This window comes from Glycine max, chromosome 16 (assembly GCF_000004515.6).
Source record: "Glycine max cultivar Williams 82 chromosome 16, Glycine_max_v4.0, whole genome shotgun sequence".
In the NCBI taxonomy this organism is placed as follows: domain Eukaryota; kingdom Viridiplantae; phylum Streptophyta; class Magnoliopsida; order Fabales; family Fabaceae; genus Glycine; species Glycine max.
In genome coordinates this window covers 910295-928962 of record NC_038252.2, presented here as the reverse complement: position 1 = coordinate 928962, position 18668 = coordinate 910295, and the positions used below count along the sequence as shown (strand labels likewise).

At 33.6% G+C, this 18668-nt stretch overlaps 3 protein-coding genes across 7 annotated transcripts; all 3 read right to left on the bottom strand.

The window, feature by feature from the left end:
- Positions 1 to 1183: 1183 nt before the first annotated feature.
- LOC106796540 (uncharacterized) lies at positions 1184 to 3034 on the bottom strand. The gene is made up of 3 exons (XM_041010700.1): positions 2591 to 3034; positions 2419 to 2475; positions 1184 to 1783 (listed from the first exon to the last, which is right to left on the bottom strand). The coding sequence occupies exons 1-3, from the start codon at positions 2764 to 2766 to the stop codon at positions 1594 to 1596; spliced, it is 423 nt and encodes a 140-aa protein (XP_040866634.1). The 5' UTR covers positions 2767 to 3034; the 3' UTR covers positions 1184 to 1593.
- Positions 3035 to 3175: 141 nt separating this feature from the next.
- On the bottom strand, positions 3176 to 11763 carry LOC100814582 (protein PHYTOCHROME-DEPENDENT LATE-FLOWERING). 2 transcript variants are annotated; one of them, XM_006598779.4, is made up of 13 exons: positions 11497 to 11763; positions 10553 to 10631; positions 10404 to 10468; positions 10198 to 10281; positions 8901 to 8981; positions 8335 to 8490; positions 8141 to 8239; positions 6702 to 8053; positions 6222 to 6448; positions 5991 to 6136; positions 5775 to 5822; positions 5117 to 5155; positions 3176 to 5028 (listed from the first exon to the last, which is right to left on the bottom strand). In XM_006598779.4, the coding sequence occupies exons 1-13, from the start codon at positions 11593 to 11595 to the stop codon at positions 3550 to 3552; spliced, it is 3954 nt and encodes a 1317-aa protein (XP_006598842.1). In that variant the 5' UTR covers positions 11596 to 11763; the 3' UTR covers positions 3176 to 3549. The 2 variants fall into 2 exon arrangements, with proteins under 2 accessions (XP_006598842.1, XP_014624351.1); XM_014768865.2 differs by lacking the exon at positions 5775 to 5822.
- Positions 11764 to 14214: 2451 nt separating this feature from the next.
- On the bottom strand, positions 14215 to 18496 carry LOC102660515 (nuclear pore complex protein NUP107). 4 transcript variants are annotated; one of them, XM_006598777.4, is made up of 6 exons: positions 18162 to 18496; positions 17980 to 18077; positions 15642 to 15783; positions 15112 to 15284; positions 14751 to 14867; positions 14215 to 14302 (listed from the first exon to the last, which is right to left on the bottom strand). In XM_006598777.4, exons 1-6 carry the CDS (start codon positions 18241 to 18243, stop codon positions 14243 to 14245), a joined length of 672 nt encoding a protein of 223 aa, XP_006598840.1. In that variant the 5' UTR covers positions 18244 to 18496; the 3' UTR covers positions 14215 to 14242. The 4 variants fall into 4 exon arrangements, with proteins under 4 accessions (XP_006598840.1, XP_006598841.1, XP_040866632.1 ...); XM_006598778.4 differs by having other exon boundaries at positions 15112 to 15272; positions 18162 to 18495; XM_041010698.1 differs by having other exon boundaries at positions 17980 to 18490.
- Positions 18497 to 18668: the final 172 nt, after the last annotated feature.

Below are 18668 nucleotides of genomic sequence, written 5' to 3'. Positions count from 1 at the left end.
ATCCATCATTAAATAAGTTGTGGAAATACGCCTTCCACCTTTCCTTGATATCTTTTTCATGCACTAAGACTTTGCCTTCTTCATCCTTAACACACTTTACTTGATCCAAATCTCTAGTCTTCCTCTCTCTACCCTTAGCAAGCCTATATATAGATCTTTCTCCGTCCCTGGTTCCTAGAGCTTGGTATAGTCCGTCAAAAGCTTGGGCTCTTGCCTCACTCACCGCCTTTTTGGTTTCATTTCTAGCTATCTTATACTTATCCCAAGTTTCAGAATTTCTACACCTAGACCTTATAGATAAAGAACTTGTCCAAGAAGCTCTTATATAAAAAGTTACTTTTACATAAATTAATTTGATGTTTGGATGATAAACTCTTAAGTACTTATTTAAATTAATATGGTGTTTGGATAAAATTGTAGAAGGTCATTTGCATAATTAAAATTACCAAAAAGGATATTATATGTTTTCACATTATTAAAACTAATAATTAAATACTTAAATATTATTATATAATTATTAAATGCCTTAAATAATTAAATATTATTAAAAATAATAAAAATTACTTTTTTTTTCTATTTTATTTATAAAAATATTTTAACTTTATCATTATATTTAAAATATTGTATATATTTTCTAGAAATTTTGATTAAAAAATAATTATTTTTATAAAAATAAAATAAATGTATCTCATAAAAATATAATTATACGTCTTTCTACATAATTAATTTTCATATTTAAAATCTAATTAATTTATTGTTTTAGTAATGTTATCACATACATTCTAGTTTTTAATTTAATTATTATCTATATAATTATAATTTATAACAAAATATAAAATATCATTAACCTGATAATAATACGATTAATAATATCTTTCAATATAAAATTAAAAAACTGATCCATCTTATAATTTTAAATTAAAAAACTTGTCAGTAATGGCTGAGCACATGATCCAGTAGCGTTATTACTTCTTTTTTTATTTGCATAAAATTTTATAAATTAAAGTTTTTAATTCAAAGAAGAAATTGTATGTGCAGTCATAGTGCGATGTAAGCATACTGTTGCAAACATATCAATCAAAACACTAAAAGAAGCTCCTTAGTGGAAAAGAGAGATATCCTGATGATTTAATGTAATATCCTCTCATCCATTGAATAAAAATTGGCTAACACCACACAAAATGTTTAAAATGGTTGTTTATTCCTTTATACAAACCAATTGCTTAAATAAACAGAAAATTTTCTATAAAAAAACAAATTGTCGCTTTCTATAAATTGGGAACCTTCTGGTAATATGATTTACATCTCCTTACATAAAAGACCTTCATCTTGATCTCCTTCTTCTGCGATCATTTGAAACTTGCCTCGAAGTTGAAACACGAGTGCTTCCTCTGTGAGATGAAGAAGAAGAAGAAGGGTCCAATGGACTAGTCTAAGTCTTTTAATCCTGACTCACAACTGCCATCAGCACTTGAATTTCCATAAATTGGAATAATGCCAGTTTCAGTGACCTCTCCTTTACAAACAGGGCACTCCCTTGCATTTGAATAGGCTAAAACAGGATCTCTTGCCTTGTCCAAGCATATATTGCAATCATAGAAATTTCCAGTGATACTGCCTGGCTCTGGAAGTTATCGCTTCAAGGCGCCTAATACGGTCCTGCACATGTTCATGGGCAGATTCCAGTTCTTCCAACAAAGAATCAAATTCATATGGAGAAGCATGAGTTGGCTCCGACGGCTCCTCATTCAAATCAAGCTCCATTATACATACCCCTTGAGTTCTTTTTTCAAATTATGCCATCAACAACATTTCATATGTATCAAGACCCCGATACAATTTTTTGAAAAATAAATGAAAGAATCAAATTGAGATGCTCATGGATTCAAATAAACTTACATAGTTATTCACCAACATAAAAAAACTCAGTTCCTGCCTTGCTCAAACTAGAGAAAAATCTTATTCTCCATTTCTCATATACCCAACAATTTAACATATACAGTTCTTTTTTCATGTTTATGCAATCAACCACATTTCTCATGCAAGTTTTTGCCTTCAACTACATTTCATATGTATCAAGAGCCAGATACAAATTTTGTAAAATAAAAACAATAATAAAAATTCAAATTCAGATGCTCATGGATTCAAATAAACACATACAGTTATTCACCAACATCAAAAACACTAAAAAAAACATTTTATTCTCAATTTCTCATATACCCCCAACAATTCATTTTGCACTCATTCTTAGACACGAGGGACTTTGAACGAAACACAAAAATTCATGACCCAAAACAATGATGATAACGATAAACCCAACTGAATTGTAAGAGAAAAGACTCTAATTGAATAAAAATTTGCGATTGAAACAGAAAAGTGAAATTGCGTGAAAAGAATGTTCCTGAAACATCAACTTACTTCAAGAACAAGGTTCCTTTTGGACATGCAACAGAAAACACAGCAAGTGATCCAGTCCTACCATCAGACCAGTTATCATATAAGACTGTGCATCCTATAAAAGCATAACCCTAATTCATAACAATTCAAAATTTAATGAGAAGAAAAAAAAATTATTCAAAAATTGATTAACCTGTAATGCTCACAAAGGAAGAAGAAGAGAGGACGAAGGATGATCGAAAAATGATCAAGAATGATCGGAAAGAATGATGAAAATCGGAAGCACGGGAGAGGAAGGCACTTCGAGAGAGGAAGGCGTTGAGGAAGAAGAGAGAGAAATTTTGAGGGTGTAGAAAATGAGGAGAACATACTTTGTCATTTTAAATTTTTTTTTAGGACATAATTGTTCAAGCATTGCTTAGGGAATAGATTCCCGGAAAAATAATTTCAAAAGCTGAAAATTTGAACTTTTCCAAAAGTTAAAAAAAAATTAATAACCAAATAATCTTAAAAAATAAAAAAGATCTTTTTGTAATAGATAAGATCTTTTGGATTCAATCCAAACGGGCCCATATCTACATTTCTGCAAGCAAAATGAAATAATCTAAACTCGAACTGTTCATTAACGTACAATGATCATGTTAGTTCCGAATTGCATGCAAGCAAGTATTGCAATTTATACACCATCAAAGTTCAAACCAACGTCTCCAATTGAGGCTTGCAACTATGAATTAACTTTGTATGCATTAGATAAACAGACAACCGAAAGATGCACAAATACCTGAACGAGATTTTTTTTCTTCTTTTTTTTTTCACTTAGAAAAAAATAAGTTTGCTACTGCACTCCATAAAGTAGCCATAGACTAATACATGTTAATCTTGGCCTAAATATCCTAAAAGTTACACTGATGTGTTTAATGAGAGCAAAAGAAAACAAGAAACTATTCACAACTGACATAATAATGCATGTGATTCCCCCTAGAGTTACAAAAGAGCAGCATATTTATTCAATATGCTTTGTTTATTCATAAGTAAATAATTATCATTTTCTGGTATGATTCAATGCACCAATATTCAACATTATTTGCTTCAACAGTTTCCAACAACTTAGGTGACAGGGGCACTGATTTGGACAATTTAGGCTTTGTAGCTTCATTGTGCATTAGAGTTGCTCTTGTTAACACCTTGCATGTCCATAGGGGAGTTTGTTATGCTACTAACAGAGCCAAGGGTCTGAGAGCTCAACTGTGGACTGGCTGGACAAGCTTCAGGATTACCAGCACTCATGGCATGAATTGCACCTGAGCTCATTTGTGGACTCATCGGAGTTCGTTGACTCATTTGCTGAGGGCTGGCTTGCTGCTGCGTTTGTTGGTTCAATGGTGGTACGCCCATTGATGGCGATCCCACCTGTGGGGGTGAAACAACTGACTGCAATTGTGAAGTTGTTTCTTGTTGTTGCTGTTGCTGCTGTAATTGCTGCTGCATATGCTGTTGGAGTTGCAATTGCTGTTGGTGTTGCTGCTGCTGCTGTTGGGGTTGTTGATGTTGCTGCTGCTGACTCATATAAAGATTCATCCCTGCCATCATCTTTGGTGGACCCATAGGTCCAATTGGTCGCTGCATTGTATTAGCCCTGCCCAACATTGAAAGACTAGGAGTAGCACCAGGGTGTATTTGTCTGGCCCCTGAGATGCTAGCTAGGTTAGACTGAGGGGACCCTAGCATGCTTTGACGATTCGAATGTACCAATCTAAGCCTTGATATAAGGTCAGCAGATGCTGCTGCATTTAATGATCCGGACCTAAACTGTTGGCTTATGGAATTAGTAATATTTGAAGTCTGGCTAAGATTCATTGGGCTCTGACCCATATTTCCCATGCCAGCAATAGATGTCATTGGTGCTGAGATTCCACTTCCTCCTATTCCCCTCGCACCTCCCATTCCCATAGGGTTGCCCATTGGTGCAAGCCCAACTAGGTTATTTCTCAAGTTACCCATTCCCACGGCTTGTCCAAGTCCCATCATCATTTTCCTTTGCATTTGAGGCTGCTGTTGCTGTTGTTGGAACATCTGCATCTGGAGAGCTGAAGGCTTGTTGAGCATGTGATTACCTAATGGCATGTTGGAGTTTTGTCCAACTGGATTTAAGTGTGAAAGCTGATTTGTCCCAAGCATCATAGGAGACCTCTGGAACTGGGGATTCTGCTGTTGAATGAGTGTGTGTTGATTTTGTTGCAGCTGCTGCTGCTGCTGCTGTTGTTGTTGTTGTTGCTGCTGCTGCTGCTGCTGTTGTTGCTGTACAGCTTGTTGTGAGTCCATTTGCTGTGGTCTTGAAGCCATTGAAACACCAGAGAGAAGTCCTTGGGACATCTGTAAGGCTTGGGGGCTTCCAGGTGGCAACATCCTTGGGTTTGTTAGAAGATTCTGAGAGAGGTTTATAGGTGCATTACTGCCACTAGCTGGTTTTGCAACTTCATTGGATGATTGACCAGGAATGACTTCTCCATATTGTTGCATTTCAACTACAGCATTATTAGGGGTAGTAGATTGATTGCCCAACGGAAGGTTCACCCGGTTTGGTTTAAGTTGGATTCGATCATCTTCCTTCACATATCCTTCGCGTACCATCTACAATAGGCAGATTAAACTATTAAAAAAAAACAAATAGACAAAGATATGTTCATTATATGGTTCCATCTCAGATATAGAAACATACCAGTGAACAGAACTGTTGTGCAAGCAAATCCGCAGAATGCTGATCCACAAAAGGTCACATAAATCAGAACATTAAACTTGCAGAAACTTCCTTACATTGATATTACATGGCAGGCAAAAAACTCAAATGCTTGCTCTACTAAAACTTTGATAGTTGGATAACTTCTAATAGCAATTTCATGCCAACAATGACCAATGAACCATCAAGTTAATGCTGAGAAATTAACAAATTATCCACAAAAACTATCTTTCCAAAATAACAATGGAGAAATAAAGTATGAGTTAGTAGTATAAAGCAGAGGCAAGATAAACAAGACAAGTGTGCTGAGGAAGTAATATATGACAATAACATTATGGCCATCTTATACATGGACAAAAAATGACAGGAAAATAAGCAAAGGGAAAAAAATGGAAACAGAAAATGGATTCCCCCAAAGGGACTCAAAGCCACAAGGTTTGACAGGGTGATGAAAGAGAAACTATGATAAATATAGATAGGAAATGAATATTTGAAAGGCTTACCAGAGGATAATATGACAAAAAGTGAATAATAGATTAAAATATTGAATAATTTAAGCAGAATGCACTCAACTAACTTAAGATGTAAATGCTTCGAATCTGTGTATATAACAAAAAAAAAAGTCTACAATGAAACTTACAGTATTGGGTAATGTAAGGAGATGATCCTCTGCAGCAACGTAATCAAACTATGATAAATATAGATAAGAAATGAATATTTGAAAGGCTTAACAGAGGATAATATGACATTGATTAAAATATTAAATAATTTAAGCAGAATGCACTCAACTAACTTCAGATGTAAATCCTTAGGATCTATCTGTATATAACTAAAAAAAGTCTACAATGAAACTTACAGTATTGGGTAATGTGAGGAGATGATCCTCTGCAGCTACGTAATCAACTTCTTCAATCACCCCACAATGCATAGCCACAGTACCATCAGATTTTTCAAACATAATCATCCTAGTTCGCATCCTCGGAATTATAGTAACAATACTTCCTGTATAAAATATGGAATGTCAGACAAGGACTATGAAGTGATGAACTATATATTTCCAAAAACAAGAGCAAATATTGCTACAAACCTTGAACTACACGCTCAGGCACACAAAAATTTAAGATTCTCATTTTGCACGCATTCATACTCCCACCTATAAGCGACTTTGAAATAGAAATTGACTCCTCTGGCAATCCCTCATTATTAGTTGCATTAGCATTAGCAAGAAGTGCTGATAGATTATTTGGTACATATGGATTCTGCTTCTTAATGGGATAGTCATCAACCTTGTTCTTCTTAAAGTTAAGTTGATGCCTGATAGAAGTCCATACCATATGTAAGAACAGGAAACATAACACTATCATTTTGTTTCAAAAGCAAGAGCAAAGGTTAATCCATTAAAATAAATCAGATTATCAGAAAAAAGAAAAACTAAGATGATGGATTAAATACTAATCGAAGCCACACCACCACAGAATATTTCTATTAATTAAAAAAAAGTGTGGAATATCATAAATACTAGATTATAAAAAACAAATAGATGCAGTTTTAAAATTTAAAAGAATACCTCATTGTCACCATTTCAATTTTTGAGAACCTTTCAAGCATATTTTGAAGATTTTGATCAACAAAACCCGAGGTCACAACTGAGGGACTATTTGCATTCAATGGGACACTGGTTGTACCAACACTAACAGGAGAACCAACTCCATTCATTGCTGGGGTCTTGGGAAGAGAATTAGATCTCCGTTTTGCAGCTAGTTGTGCATGTTGTCTTTGTGTAGAATCATTAGATGGAGTTCCAACAGTAGCAGGAACTGAGGCCATTGCTGCCTTGTCTTTTTGTGATGTCCCAGGTGCAGCAGCCATTGCAGATGGTCCAAAACTTGGTCCAACTGCACCATTGGAAAATTCACCTGATTTCGAAGACAATGGGGAGTGAGGTAATGCCGCGGAGGATAAGCGAGGACTCTGTACTGATTTCCTTTTCTGAAGCTGGTCTTCTTTTTTTGTTTCTTTGCCCATATGCTGACCCAAACTGTTCCAGGCTGCCTGAGGGAAATTAGGCCTCATGAATGCATGCTGTGGCAATCGTTGCTGAAGCCGCAATTGTTGTGGATCTAAATTGTTCATTTCCATTTCCATGTCACTTTTATTGCAGTTTATTTCTGCACCATCTAATTTTTCCATTTCAAACTGTTCTTCCTTGGCAACCAACCTCATGCCCTGCTGACTAGAAGCAAAGGGAATTGCCCCTGTCTCTTGATTTGCCCCCCCTTCAAAAACCTGCTGAGGAAACTTCTGAATGCCACCACTTGCATACTGAATACCTCTGGCCATTGGTTGTTGTTGCAATGAATTCTGCCAATTCATATCTGATCCTTGAAGAGCTTCAACGTGTGAGCCTATTTGCTGATGCTGCATTGCATCAACAACAGTGGAACCAGGCCTCATTCTTTTAGCAATATTGGACAAAGGCGATGCTTGTCCATCTTGATTATCCCTTTTTCCAAGAAGAGAGGCACCTGAGTTTGCATTATCAGCATATTGTGTAGCAGGAGAAGCCACTGATGAATTAATGGAAGGAGCGGGTCCCTGCTCCTGCAAACTTCTCTGAGTTCCAACAGCCATTGCATATCTTGATTGATGGGTCATCATAGGAAAGTTAGGGATGGAAGAATCAGGTATAAAATTCTTAGATCTCAAGGCCATGGCAACATTTGGACTAAGATTTTGCATGGCTGGATTTTCATGGGTCTGCTGCACAATAGCATTGGATGCAGTGTTTCCTACATCACCTACTCTGCTAATTGAGCTTTCTTGCACTCTATCTATGCATACTTTCTTCCCATGAATTTTATTGGTAGAAGTAACAGCAAACTCTGGCATATTTTTTAATCGCTTTCTTGGCAAATTGAGCTGTAACATGAAGTTCAAAATCATTAAGATGCACACAGCAGCATACAACTACATTCATAAAGGGAAAAACTAACATGTTTATTATACCTTTGTTGGAAGTGGACTTTCACACAGCCGATCTAACTTTGGAGTAGGGTCTAGATGAAGTTTTGGTTGTAATGCTTTCAGTATCTTCGACTCAACTTCCTATTATCAATGTGAACATAGCCAAGTGAGAACAATACCCAAATAATGATAAAATTATAGGAATTGGTCATTTATGAATGATAGATCATATTCACCATCAAATCACCATATGTCCAAGACTTGTCAGTAATCGATGGGATGTCCTTTACAATATTTTCCAACGACATCTTGAGGCATACTTTGCTAACAGTAGAACTTTCTGCAGACACACTACTCCCTTTATCAGAAGAGCATCTTCGATAATCATGCACCTGGAGAGTTACAGGATCAATATAAAGCTCAATCTTATAAACAGTATGCATCATTAAAAGTCGATATTAAATAGCAATAAAATTTGGAAAGTGCTAAGAAAAAGCAGCTTGCAAAGAGGAAAAAATTGAAAGAGTGCAGATTGGCACATAAGAAGCACTCTACATTGTCTAAAATCAAAATAAAGAAAAGCAAATGAGGAGATATCAATATAATATTTGAAAAGAACTCCTCTGGCACAATAAGTATCAATTGCTGGTATTCCTCTATGAACAGTAAACATTACAAACCAATTAACCAAACTAAAGCAGATAAGAAAATTTTGTGTACCCTTTAATAAATTTGCATAATAATTGAAATCTAAATGTCAACCTGAAAAGCAAAGCATTCCAAAAAAATAAAAAAGGCTCACCACACATATAAGTGCTCCATCAACATACTTGGCAGGTATATCATCAAGAATATCCCCAGGCAAGTGACCTGACTCAATGGCCTCCAAATACATCATTACAAAAAAAGGAAGGTAAGTACATGAAATTCTTAACATAAACAGACAAACTGAAAATGATAACAAAATTAAGAAAAAGTAATTCTTGAATAAACCACAGGACGTGAAGCTACCCAAGGAAAGGGCTCAGACAAGAAAAATTCTGGTTCTATTTCTATTTCCAATCAGTTATTAATAACAAGCATGTAATAGCAATTCTCCAATGTCGTCACATTGTGGAGCAGTAGCAGGCAGCTACAAAGAAGCCATCATGTGCTTTTTTTTGTTATTGAGGCCAAATAGTGGCCCAAATTGCAGGTTTATCACACATGATCATGGCACAAGGTTGATGGGTGACAAAAACCCAATTTTGGCCTGCTCCGGTATTGTTTTGGGGCTTTTTGAGGATGAAAATGACATTTAGCCTTGGTTAGACCCAAAAAGAAAAACTCTAACCCCCTCCCTGTTTCCACAGCAAATACAACACTCCTTTTGAGTTCTCTCTTTCTCTTCTCAAAAGAACATGTCTTCTCTCAGCCCACCTTTTCCGGAGACCACCGCATCCCCAGCCCTTATCCAGTGACTGCAAGAGGGGTGCAAGTGCAACCTTCTCTTGTCAACAGAACAGGCCATATCTTTTCTCTGTTGGTCTGACCACCCACCTTCATCTCTGTTACTGTTTCCAACCACCTTTCCTTCAGTTTTGTTGTTTGTTATTTACTTGTGTGTTTTGCTTAATATCTGTGACTTACTAATTATTATGAATATGCTGAGTTCAGAGTATTTTTTGAGCATTATATATGTAATTATGTATATAGTATAGATTATATATGTATAAGAAAATTTAGAAATAGCAGTCACCCTGCTCTGCGCTATCCCACTTTAGTGTTTTTGGGCTCAGCTCCTATCAAGATTGATGATAATGTTTCCAATTTTAAGGTACACAGAAAAAAGAAGGTGAAAACAATCAAACAAATATCAAATCCAGCAGCACTAAACTCAAATTATGAAACTCAATTATTAAAGTCTTTAAAAATTGATTGAATCAAGCCAACAATCTTGAAATCCTAGTATAAGAGTTTTGATACATGCATAAAGTAATACTTATTATAAATATATAGAAAGTGTTGCATGTACCACTCAAATGATGTAAGCCTTAGAAAATAAAAGTTAAAACTGAAACAACAAGAAACTATAGAGTTCCAACTTCCAAGACAATTACCAAGAATAGACTCTCAGACGACCTGTCATATGGATGTAACGACTTGGGAAAATCTTGGTATTTTGACTGACTAGCTGCTTCATTCTGAAAATTCACAAAGTAGTTAACTTCATAAGAATACATATAAGGTCAAGCTCCAAGAATCTTCCATATTTTTGGTAATTCCTTCAACTATAGCAAAATATTAATAGCTGTTTTAAACAAACCTCGGAGGGTTTTCCAATAGAATAACCATCTGGAAACAGGTTCAATGTGAAAGAAGCTTCCCTATCTGTCAAAACAACTAACTAAGTAAGCACCACAACACTGAGTATTTGTACACAAGTCAAGTGAGCAATATACTTTGATGGCTGACCTGCTAATGAAAGAGTTTCAGATGAAACAGATGACTGGGGAATCTGAGCAATGTTTTCACCAGCCTCAACAAGATCACTCTGTACAAAAAAAGATACTTAAAGAGATCAAGAAAGCAACACAAATTCCAAATGTTTAACAATTTTCATTGTTTGCATTGATTCTTCAATTGAACTTAGTCAAACTAAAGGTACTATGCCGGCAATTGAAACGTAAGACAGAGCTTTAAGGAAGACACGTGTCCTTTAAAAGAAAAGAACAAGCTACCAATCTAATGAGCAAAATAAATGCAGAAAACTCAAGGCTTTCAATTCTTATAACCCGTTCCAAAAATTGGAAATCACAAATAACAGAGACAAGTATTAGTTGTATGCATGTGTGGCATTTGCCAATCCAACCAACTGATGCAATTTATTTACTTTTCTAAATTGTAAACAGCGGTATTCATATCGGCTATAAAAAAACAAAAAGACTTCAATTTTCTTATTAGACAATGGTTTTCACATCTAACCTCCTCCTCACAAGTTCCCTAGCCCAACTACCTCCTCATTACTTTGGTGTGTAATAATCTCAGTGAAACGGAAAATAACACACACCGGCTGAAACTTCAACAAGCTTTAATGATTAATACCGACAATTAGAATTCCGCACAAATCACTATCTTTCTATTTTTTAGTTTAGAACCGAAAAATTCAGTTGAGTTAGGCACATTCACTGTGGACGAACACCTCTTTCAAAGGGAATTCGAACCGTGGAAGTGAGGGACTATTTTTTCTATTTTACTAGTGCGTTAGAACAACAACCTCCAAATAATTGAACAGAAACATCATGCACGCCACAGGAAAAAACCACATACTTGCGAAATAATCGAGAGACCCAGAATTAAATTTGCGATCTTTTTGGCGAATGATGAATCGAATTGTGGTTGGACATTGGTGATCTTACCTGGGACTTGGAATTGTCGGATGAGCCATCTTGAAGTTGGGGAATCGACTTGGGGCGAAACCTAGTGCCGGTTTTGGACACCTTGAAAGAGACCCCCATTTTGTGGGAATTGGGGAAAGGCAAAACCCTAGAAATTAGCAGAGAGAAAGAGATGAAAATGTTGAGTTGAGTTTAAAGGTCTCAACTCAACACATCCAGCAGTGTCGCACACAACAGCATGCTTTCCTTCGATTTGTGTTGCGTTTTTTTTGGCCTCTCGGGAAACATTTGTATTTTTTTTTTTAAGTACAGATAGTATTATTGGAAATTTCCACGGATAAATTATGATTAATTTCTTTTTTTTTTCAGAAACAATTGTGATTAATTTTTATTAAACATTTTTGTAATATTGTGATATCATTAACTTGTAGCCGGCAAACCGGTCAAGGTACTGTATTAGTGGGTTAATTGGTGAGTAATTTATTGAATTGGTTGATAATATATATATATATATATATATATATATATATATATATATATATATATATAAAGTAAAATGCATATATATAATATTCAACAAAATATCATCAATCCATATTTTTATCCTTCAAAATTAAATTTATTTTTATAATCAAACTATTAATATTATATAATCATTTATTATTATAAATTATTTTGTAAATATTATCATTAAATAACTAAGAAAACATAAACAAGTCTAATGAAAACATAAAACACATAAATATTAAATTTTATCATGATTAATATGATAATAATTAGTTATTATATATTTGTTGTTATCAAGATAAAAAATAATATTATAAGAATATATTATATGTTCTTCAATAAATAGTTATTAACAATATAACATGTTATATAGAAATTGTAAAAAAAAAAACTTCACATCCGGATCATTGAGTTTCACCAAATTCATCCTAATCAAATGGGATTGATTGCATTTTCTATCATTCACCTTAATCGAATCACCTAGGACACTAGGTCCCAAACAAATTGATCCGATTTGTATAACTATGTATTTAATAGTCATTCCAGTATGATCAAACGAGGTTGATTATATTTCTCATCCTACACTTAGGACACAAGGTCCGGATCAAATTGGTTCGATTTCTATAATTAAGCATTTAATAGCTATTTTTTATGTCTTGGGTCAATGAACTTGGAAATATCACATGTACATTAAATCCTATCCTATGAAGTAAGTCTTACATGACTTCACCAGTCATGTGGAAGCATTTATTTCAAGGTATTGAGTAAGATGTTTAGGAATAGAGACTTGGAAATATCACATTTGATACAAGCTTTGCAAAAATAATTGTTATTCCCATGGAGAAGGGTCAGCATGTTAGATTTATTTTCTCATGTGAATAGAAATTATTTTCAACAATAACTACACATCCCTACTCCATTCTTTCATATTTCAAGGCATAATATTCATAGAAATGTGATTTTCGGAAATAAAATTTTATACGTTGAAATAAACATTAACTATGAGTTTAGAATAATTATTTTAAACTAGAACACTTAATTTTTAAGATATGTTAATAGAAATTAATGATTATGTTGTGATAGTTTAAAGTAACTTTACATTATTAATTAATTAAACATTATCGTTGACTGAGTTATTCTATATGATAATTGATAATATAAAAATATTTTACATTATCGATGTGTATATTATTTTCTTTTTATTAGTAATCTTTTTTAGTTTTCTATCTCTTTTTTTCTAACTTAAGTGTTAATATCCTCTCTCTTTTTTTTTATGTGGATTTCCTCTCTATAAATTAAAATAGTTATTTTGAATAAGAATATTTTAAAATTTATTCTTTAACGAAAATATTTTAAGAGCCTTTTTTCAATGTTAACAATTTTAAGAATTTTTCTTAAAATCTTATCTCCTTCAATAATTTATTTATCATAATTGTTATTTTTTATTAGGATTAATTTTAGTTTTTACTATCAATTTTTTTATATTTTGACAATTTATTCCAATATATTAATTTTACATATTTTACCTTTAATTTTATTTTATTTTTACCAATTTTACTTTTTATCATTGATTTGATGTGACTAGCTGACATAGACATAAAAGTTGAAGATAAAATTTGCTAAAAAAAAAATTAGGGATAAAATTCACAAAAAATGAAAAAGTTGGGATAAAATTAAGGAAAATTATTTCCATCTCGAGAATCATGCTCCATTGATGATAACCTATTTCGAATAAGAATCAACATTAAACAAAAATCAGTAGAATTTTAGATGTATAACTTGAAAATTAATTAATAATATTCATGCATTATTGACTTGCTCAATGTATACGGCTATATGCCTACATGCAAAGAAAGGACAAAAAAACCAAGCAGAGCGGAAAAGCGAACCATAATGATATAAAAAAAATCTAATTAGAATAACACAGAATTATATAAAAAGGGCTTTTTTTTTTCACTTTGAGAACAAGGCTAAAAAAATTCACAATACACTGCAATAATTTTTTGGAATTGGGGAATGCACGAGTCTTGAACCTGTGATAAGAAAATGGTAGGTAGCACCGTAAGCATATAATTACAGCAGACTCTCCGGCCACCTTGTGTAATAAGCATCAAGCACTGTCAACCTTGCTCTTTCTTCTAAAAGCAAAGTAATAACTATAAATAAGAAAATGTAAGCGTTTATAAGGCATTTCATCCTTTCAAAATTTGAAGCTCCAGAAGAACACCGAACCAAGCTCAGTAAGCTCAAGGGGCAATAATCATTCCTCTGTAATCTCCATTTTGCTGATTGAGTATTCCCTCTCAAACAATAAAAACTCCTACAAGTGAAAAGAAAAAATCCAGTCAGGCCACAAATTGACAAAATATGAGAGCATTTTTCTGTCGCCAACCGACATACCCCCTCTAATATTTTTCATTTACATATAATCCAGTGGCTCAATCACTTAGATACTTAAACTGAGATGCAAGGAATGGACAACTAGTTGTTACGGTGTTGCTATTCCTAAACATCTTATCGCACTTGTGATAATGAAATTAATAAAAAGACAGTTAAAATGGGTGTCTCAGTAATATTAAAAAAATGGCAAGAGATGTCATGTCTGTCTCCATCCAGTTACTCCTGTGTGTTGAAGCCGATAATGCAAAGAATACGGCTATAGATCTCACAACTCCACGAAAACATAATATAGGCTAATACACAAAGAATGAAGTTTAAAGCAAAGAGCCTCTAATGTTTCTTTGAGAAATGTGAAATTATAATCTTGCCTGTAATTGCTGTTGACTAAACAAGTGAAGAAAGTCAGTTTCAGGACTGCCAACCAGCTCTATCAAAGTATCATGACAATCAGGCAGGACTCCCGATCCCATTAGAGAAACAGAAACCTGTAGATAAGACATAAATTGCACATAATAAATATCTGAAAATTCCAAAGAGAATATTTAAAAAAAAAAAATATCTGCGTACATATTCTGTTTAGAAACAAATGACCACTCAACTAAATAATGATGCCCAAAAGTGGTTACTAATGTACTCGCATTGAAAAAAACTTACCAAGAGTTTGGTTTTACTTTAAATAGTTTTCACCCACAAGAGGTTAATATGTGTCACCACTATCTGTTCACTTACTTGCATGCAACGAAGAATGACTTCTGGGAGACAGCACCTACGACAAAGTCCTTTCACGATGTATGTTGCTCGGCACTCTAAGGTGCCATCTTTGTCAGAATACCAAGCATCCAAACAGGATATTTCCATTGTAACTCCAGCTTGAAACCGAGGAAGCTCACCTGTGATGGTACCTATGCTCAAAAATGGTATGACCTAGTCTTATATTCTATGAAAGCCAATCACGAATTGCCTAATATTATCCCAAACCAGTGAGCCATAGCCTAAAAATTATGACCAAATAATAGATATATTGCACATTGTCATTGTCATAAAAATTTAACCTCTTCAATTCTACCCGAGCTACTAAAGCTAGTAGCCAGAATTTGTTCTAAAAAATGCAAAGGCCAAAAGGAAGTGTATCCCTGAGAAAAACTTCCCAAGGACAAAAATGAGAAGCTCATATTGCTATATGCAACATCCCACTCATTTGGATCTACGCCATACTTACAATTCACGAATGCTAGCCATTAATTTAATAATATTGCTACCTTTAAAGCCAGCAGCCATGATGGTGCCAAGAATACCACCATCATTGAGATGATGGGGTTCAAGTCCATCATCAGTTATTGCTAAGCAACGAAGAACAACATCAATGCAATAACTGTCCCTTGAAGATATGGAAACATTCACCTGCAAAATAATAGATTGTAAACTTATAACAATTACATCGCAAGGTAGAACCAATCACCAATTAGACACATAAAACAAATCTAATTTTTTACCCAAACAAATTGAATTGAATTATTTGCTCTTCAGTTATTCTTTTCTCCCCTTGAAACATCAAAACATTTCACTTTTTAATTTAAAGAAAATCCCGTCCCTTACCCTTTAATTAATCTTCAAGTACTTGTACTATATTAGATGTGTTTACTGTTATTTATATGTGTTGACACATGTGTAATCCTTTATTTATAATCAATAAGATTACAATATAAGGAAACATTATAATGACTAATAATGAGTATAATCCCTAATTATCAGCTGTACATATTTCCCTATTTACAGAGATCAAATCATATATTTAACATACTATTGGGAAGTTTTTAAATAGGCCCCTCTAGTTTAAAATCTATAAATAGATCTCTATATTTCCAAAGAAAAAATTCAAGCACCAAACAATAGACTGGAACTGAGGACCCCACTGAAAGAGATTTGAAATTATAGGGGCTCTTTATTAGATTATAAATCATATAGAAACCTATTTAAATATTCCCAGAAGGTACAGGGACAAGCATATGATTTGAATTTTGAAATAGCTCCCAGATCATGCATAATTAGGAATTCACATCATGCATAAAATTCAGATGAACAAGAATACATAGACTATTCTTACAGGAATGAAATAGAAATTCTATAACCATTCAAACGGGATTGAATAGTTGAAGAAACATTTGTATATTTGCTGGCTTAAGCTGGCAATGGTTGAAAAAACATACCATCAGTTGTCGATTTAAGACAACCTCATCAAGTGGTTAACTCAAGCTATTTTCAAATTTCTATTTTCATCAAGTTGAAAAAATATATGGTTAAGTTTGGATTTGTAAATGGTTAACTCAAGCTATTTTCATAAAATTCTTTTATCTAACATAACGATTCAAGTGTATTAACTAAGAATTTCTAGTAACAAAAGCAATCTCCATATAAAATTCAGTATTAAAGTTTGTGTTTGATAACTCTGTAATCCAACAAAACTTTTTGTAAGTAAAAATGAAGAGTTACAAGACTCCTGCTAAACATGCGTGGACTTTATTGCCCTAATTCAAACTATGAAGAAAAAGTAAATAAGGAGAAAAAAATAAATAAAAACAAAAGTGAAAAAATATGTCCACCTAGACCTAAACTCACACCAGGCAAATGTCAGCAATATTTTATATAACTACAATTGTTAACTTTACACTAAAAGTCTTCCAGCCTTTTGCTATCTACATGTAAATAATTTAGGCAAAAGTTATAGTGTGATGCTTCATTACTTGTACATTTGCACTTTGACTTAAAATTTGAGTATCTGCATGCGGTGAAAGAAATTTAGTTAGAAAATATGACTTTAATGAAGTTTAATGTGTTTATTTTCTTCAAAATTTATGGAAAGATTTATATTTCTCTAATACCACTTGTTGCAGGTTCTTAATGTACTCAACTGCCAAATCTAACATATCTATTGTGCTTGTTTGCTGCCAAGGAAAAGAAGCATCAAGTTATCATCAAAGTGTATAAGAAATTTTAATCAAAATGAGACGTGCTTGTGAGAGAGTTAGATGGATTACATTTCTGATTTTGGGGAAAGGCCTTGCAATTTCCTGATTCTTTCACTAATTCTTGTTCTTCTAACCCGAGGATAACAAATATGAAATAGTTAAGTTGCATGGTCTTATTGGTCTTATTAGTATGGCAAAGTGACCAACTGACTATAGATTTTTAATTCCTAGATGTGATAGAATTTTACCCTCTATGCAATGCTTCTTGGGTGAGTGGCAAATACTCTTTTTAGGTGTATGAAATCTGTTTTGAGGATTTACAAAGTTTCTTCCCATGGATTTTAAATTCACCTTTGAAAACCACGTATTTTCTAAGCCGTTTTTTTACCCGAAACTTGAAATGGACATCATTTCCAAACCGTTTGTGCTTTTCAAGTGAAACCAAAAGTGTATATTGAATCTCTAAAAGAAGCAGTGGCATATACAATTTAAGTTGAACACAATGCAACATTTGATCAAACAGTTGGTGAGCAAACAAATGGGTAACCACCAAAATTTAAAAGAGCCAACAAAGATTCAGAATTCCCAAAGGGAAGTTGTCGCTGTGTCGGAATCCGGCTTTCGGATTTACCAGTTGTGACATCGCCATTTCTGGGTCAATGTGCTTTGCTTGTGGTGAAATAACCCCACTGTAGTTAATCACTTTTTCAACGACGAACTTAATTGTCACTAGGTTAGAATAAGTTAAAATCAAACCCAAGCTTAACAACATCAACGACACACACAAAAATAGGAAAGGAAGAGAAATCAAACCTAGAAACAAGCAGAGAAGAGGAAGAGGAAGTAGAGACGAGCGGAGCGGGAGAGGCAGGGAGAGGACTCGCTCCTTTTTCATTTTTTTATTTCAAATTTGATTTTAATTTTAGTTTTATTTATAATTATTAAATAATAAAGAAATATAATAAAAGTCACCTAAGCAATTATCATCTGGTTGTATTTTACTGTTGAGTTGTTCACAGATTTTTTCCTTTTTTAAAATACAAATGATCACTGAACAAAAAAGAAAACTTAATGGTGTAATTCTGTTTGAATTTATGAGGAGGACTTAAAGTTCCATATCCACATAATATAATCTTAGAAAGACAAAAGTTTTATATGTGACCAAGTCTTGATCTCATATCCAAAAAAATATTATGAAACTTAAGATCCTAATTAAGATCTATCAAATAAAGGGAAAAAATTAATTTAACCTTAAAATATTAATCTAAGTGTAGCGTGAGAGAATAGAAAAAAGGTAGAAGAAATCCACCTAGGACGCAC

Excerpts from the sequence above, each read along its gene's own strand:
- LOC100814582 (XM_006598779.4), bottom strand. The coding sequence starts at position 11,595 with ATGGGGGTCTCTTTCAAGGTGTCCAAAACCGGCACTAGGTTTCGCCCC. Across the intron at positions 10,632-11,496 it reads CCGACAATTCCAAGTCCCAG|AGTGATCTTGTTGAGGCTGG; the intron begins GTAAGATCACCA and ends TTTTTTGTACAG. Across the intron at positions 8,982-10,197 it reads CGTCTGAGAGTCTATTCTTG|GCCATTGAGTCAGGTCACTT; the intron begins GTAATTGTCTTG and ends ATGTATTTGGAG.
- LOC102660515 (XM_041010698.1), bottom strand. The coding sequence starts at position 18,243 with ATGAAAAAGGAGCGAGTCCTCTCCCTGCCTCTCCCGCTCCGCTCGTCT. Across the intron at positions 15,784-17,979 it reads AAATGGCGATGTCACAACTG|GTGAATGTTTCCATATCTTC; the intron begins GTAAATCCGAAA and ends ATTATTTTGCAG. Across the intron at positions 14,868-15,111 it reads TCATTCTTCGTTGCATGCAA|GTTTCTGTTTCTCTAATGGG; the intron begins GTAAGTGAACAG and ends TCTTATCTACAG.
- LOC106796540 (XM_041010700.1), bottom strand. The coding sequence starts at position 2,766 with ATGTTCTCCTCATTTTCTACACCCTCAAAATTTCTCTCTCTTCTTCCT. Across the intron at positions 2,476-2,590 it reads TTCCTTTGTGAGCATTACAG|GACTGGATCACTTGCTGTGT; the intron begins GTTAATCAATTT and ends GTCTGATGGTAG. Across the intron at positions 1,784-2,418 it reads AAAGGAACCTTGTTCTTGAA|AACTCAAGGGGTATGTATAA; the intron begins GTAAGTTGATGT and ends ATTTGAAAAAAG.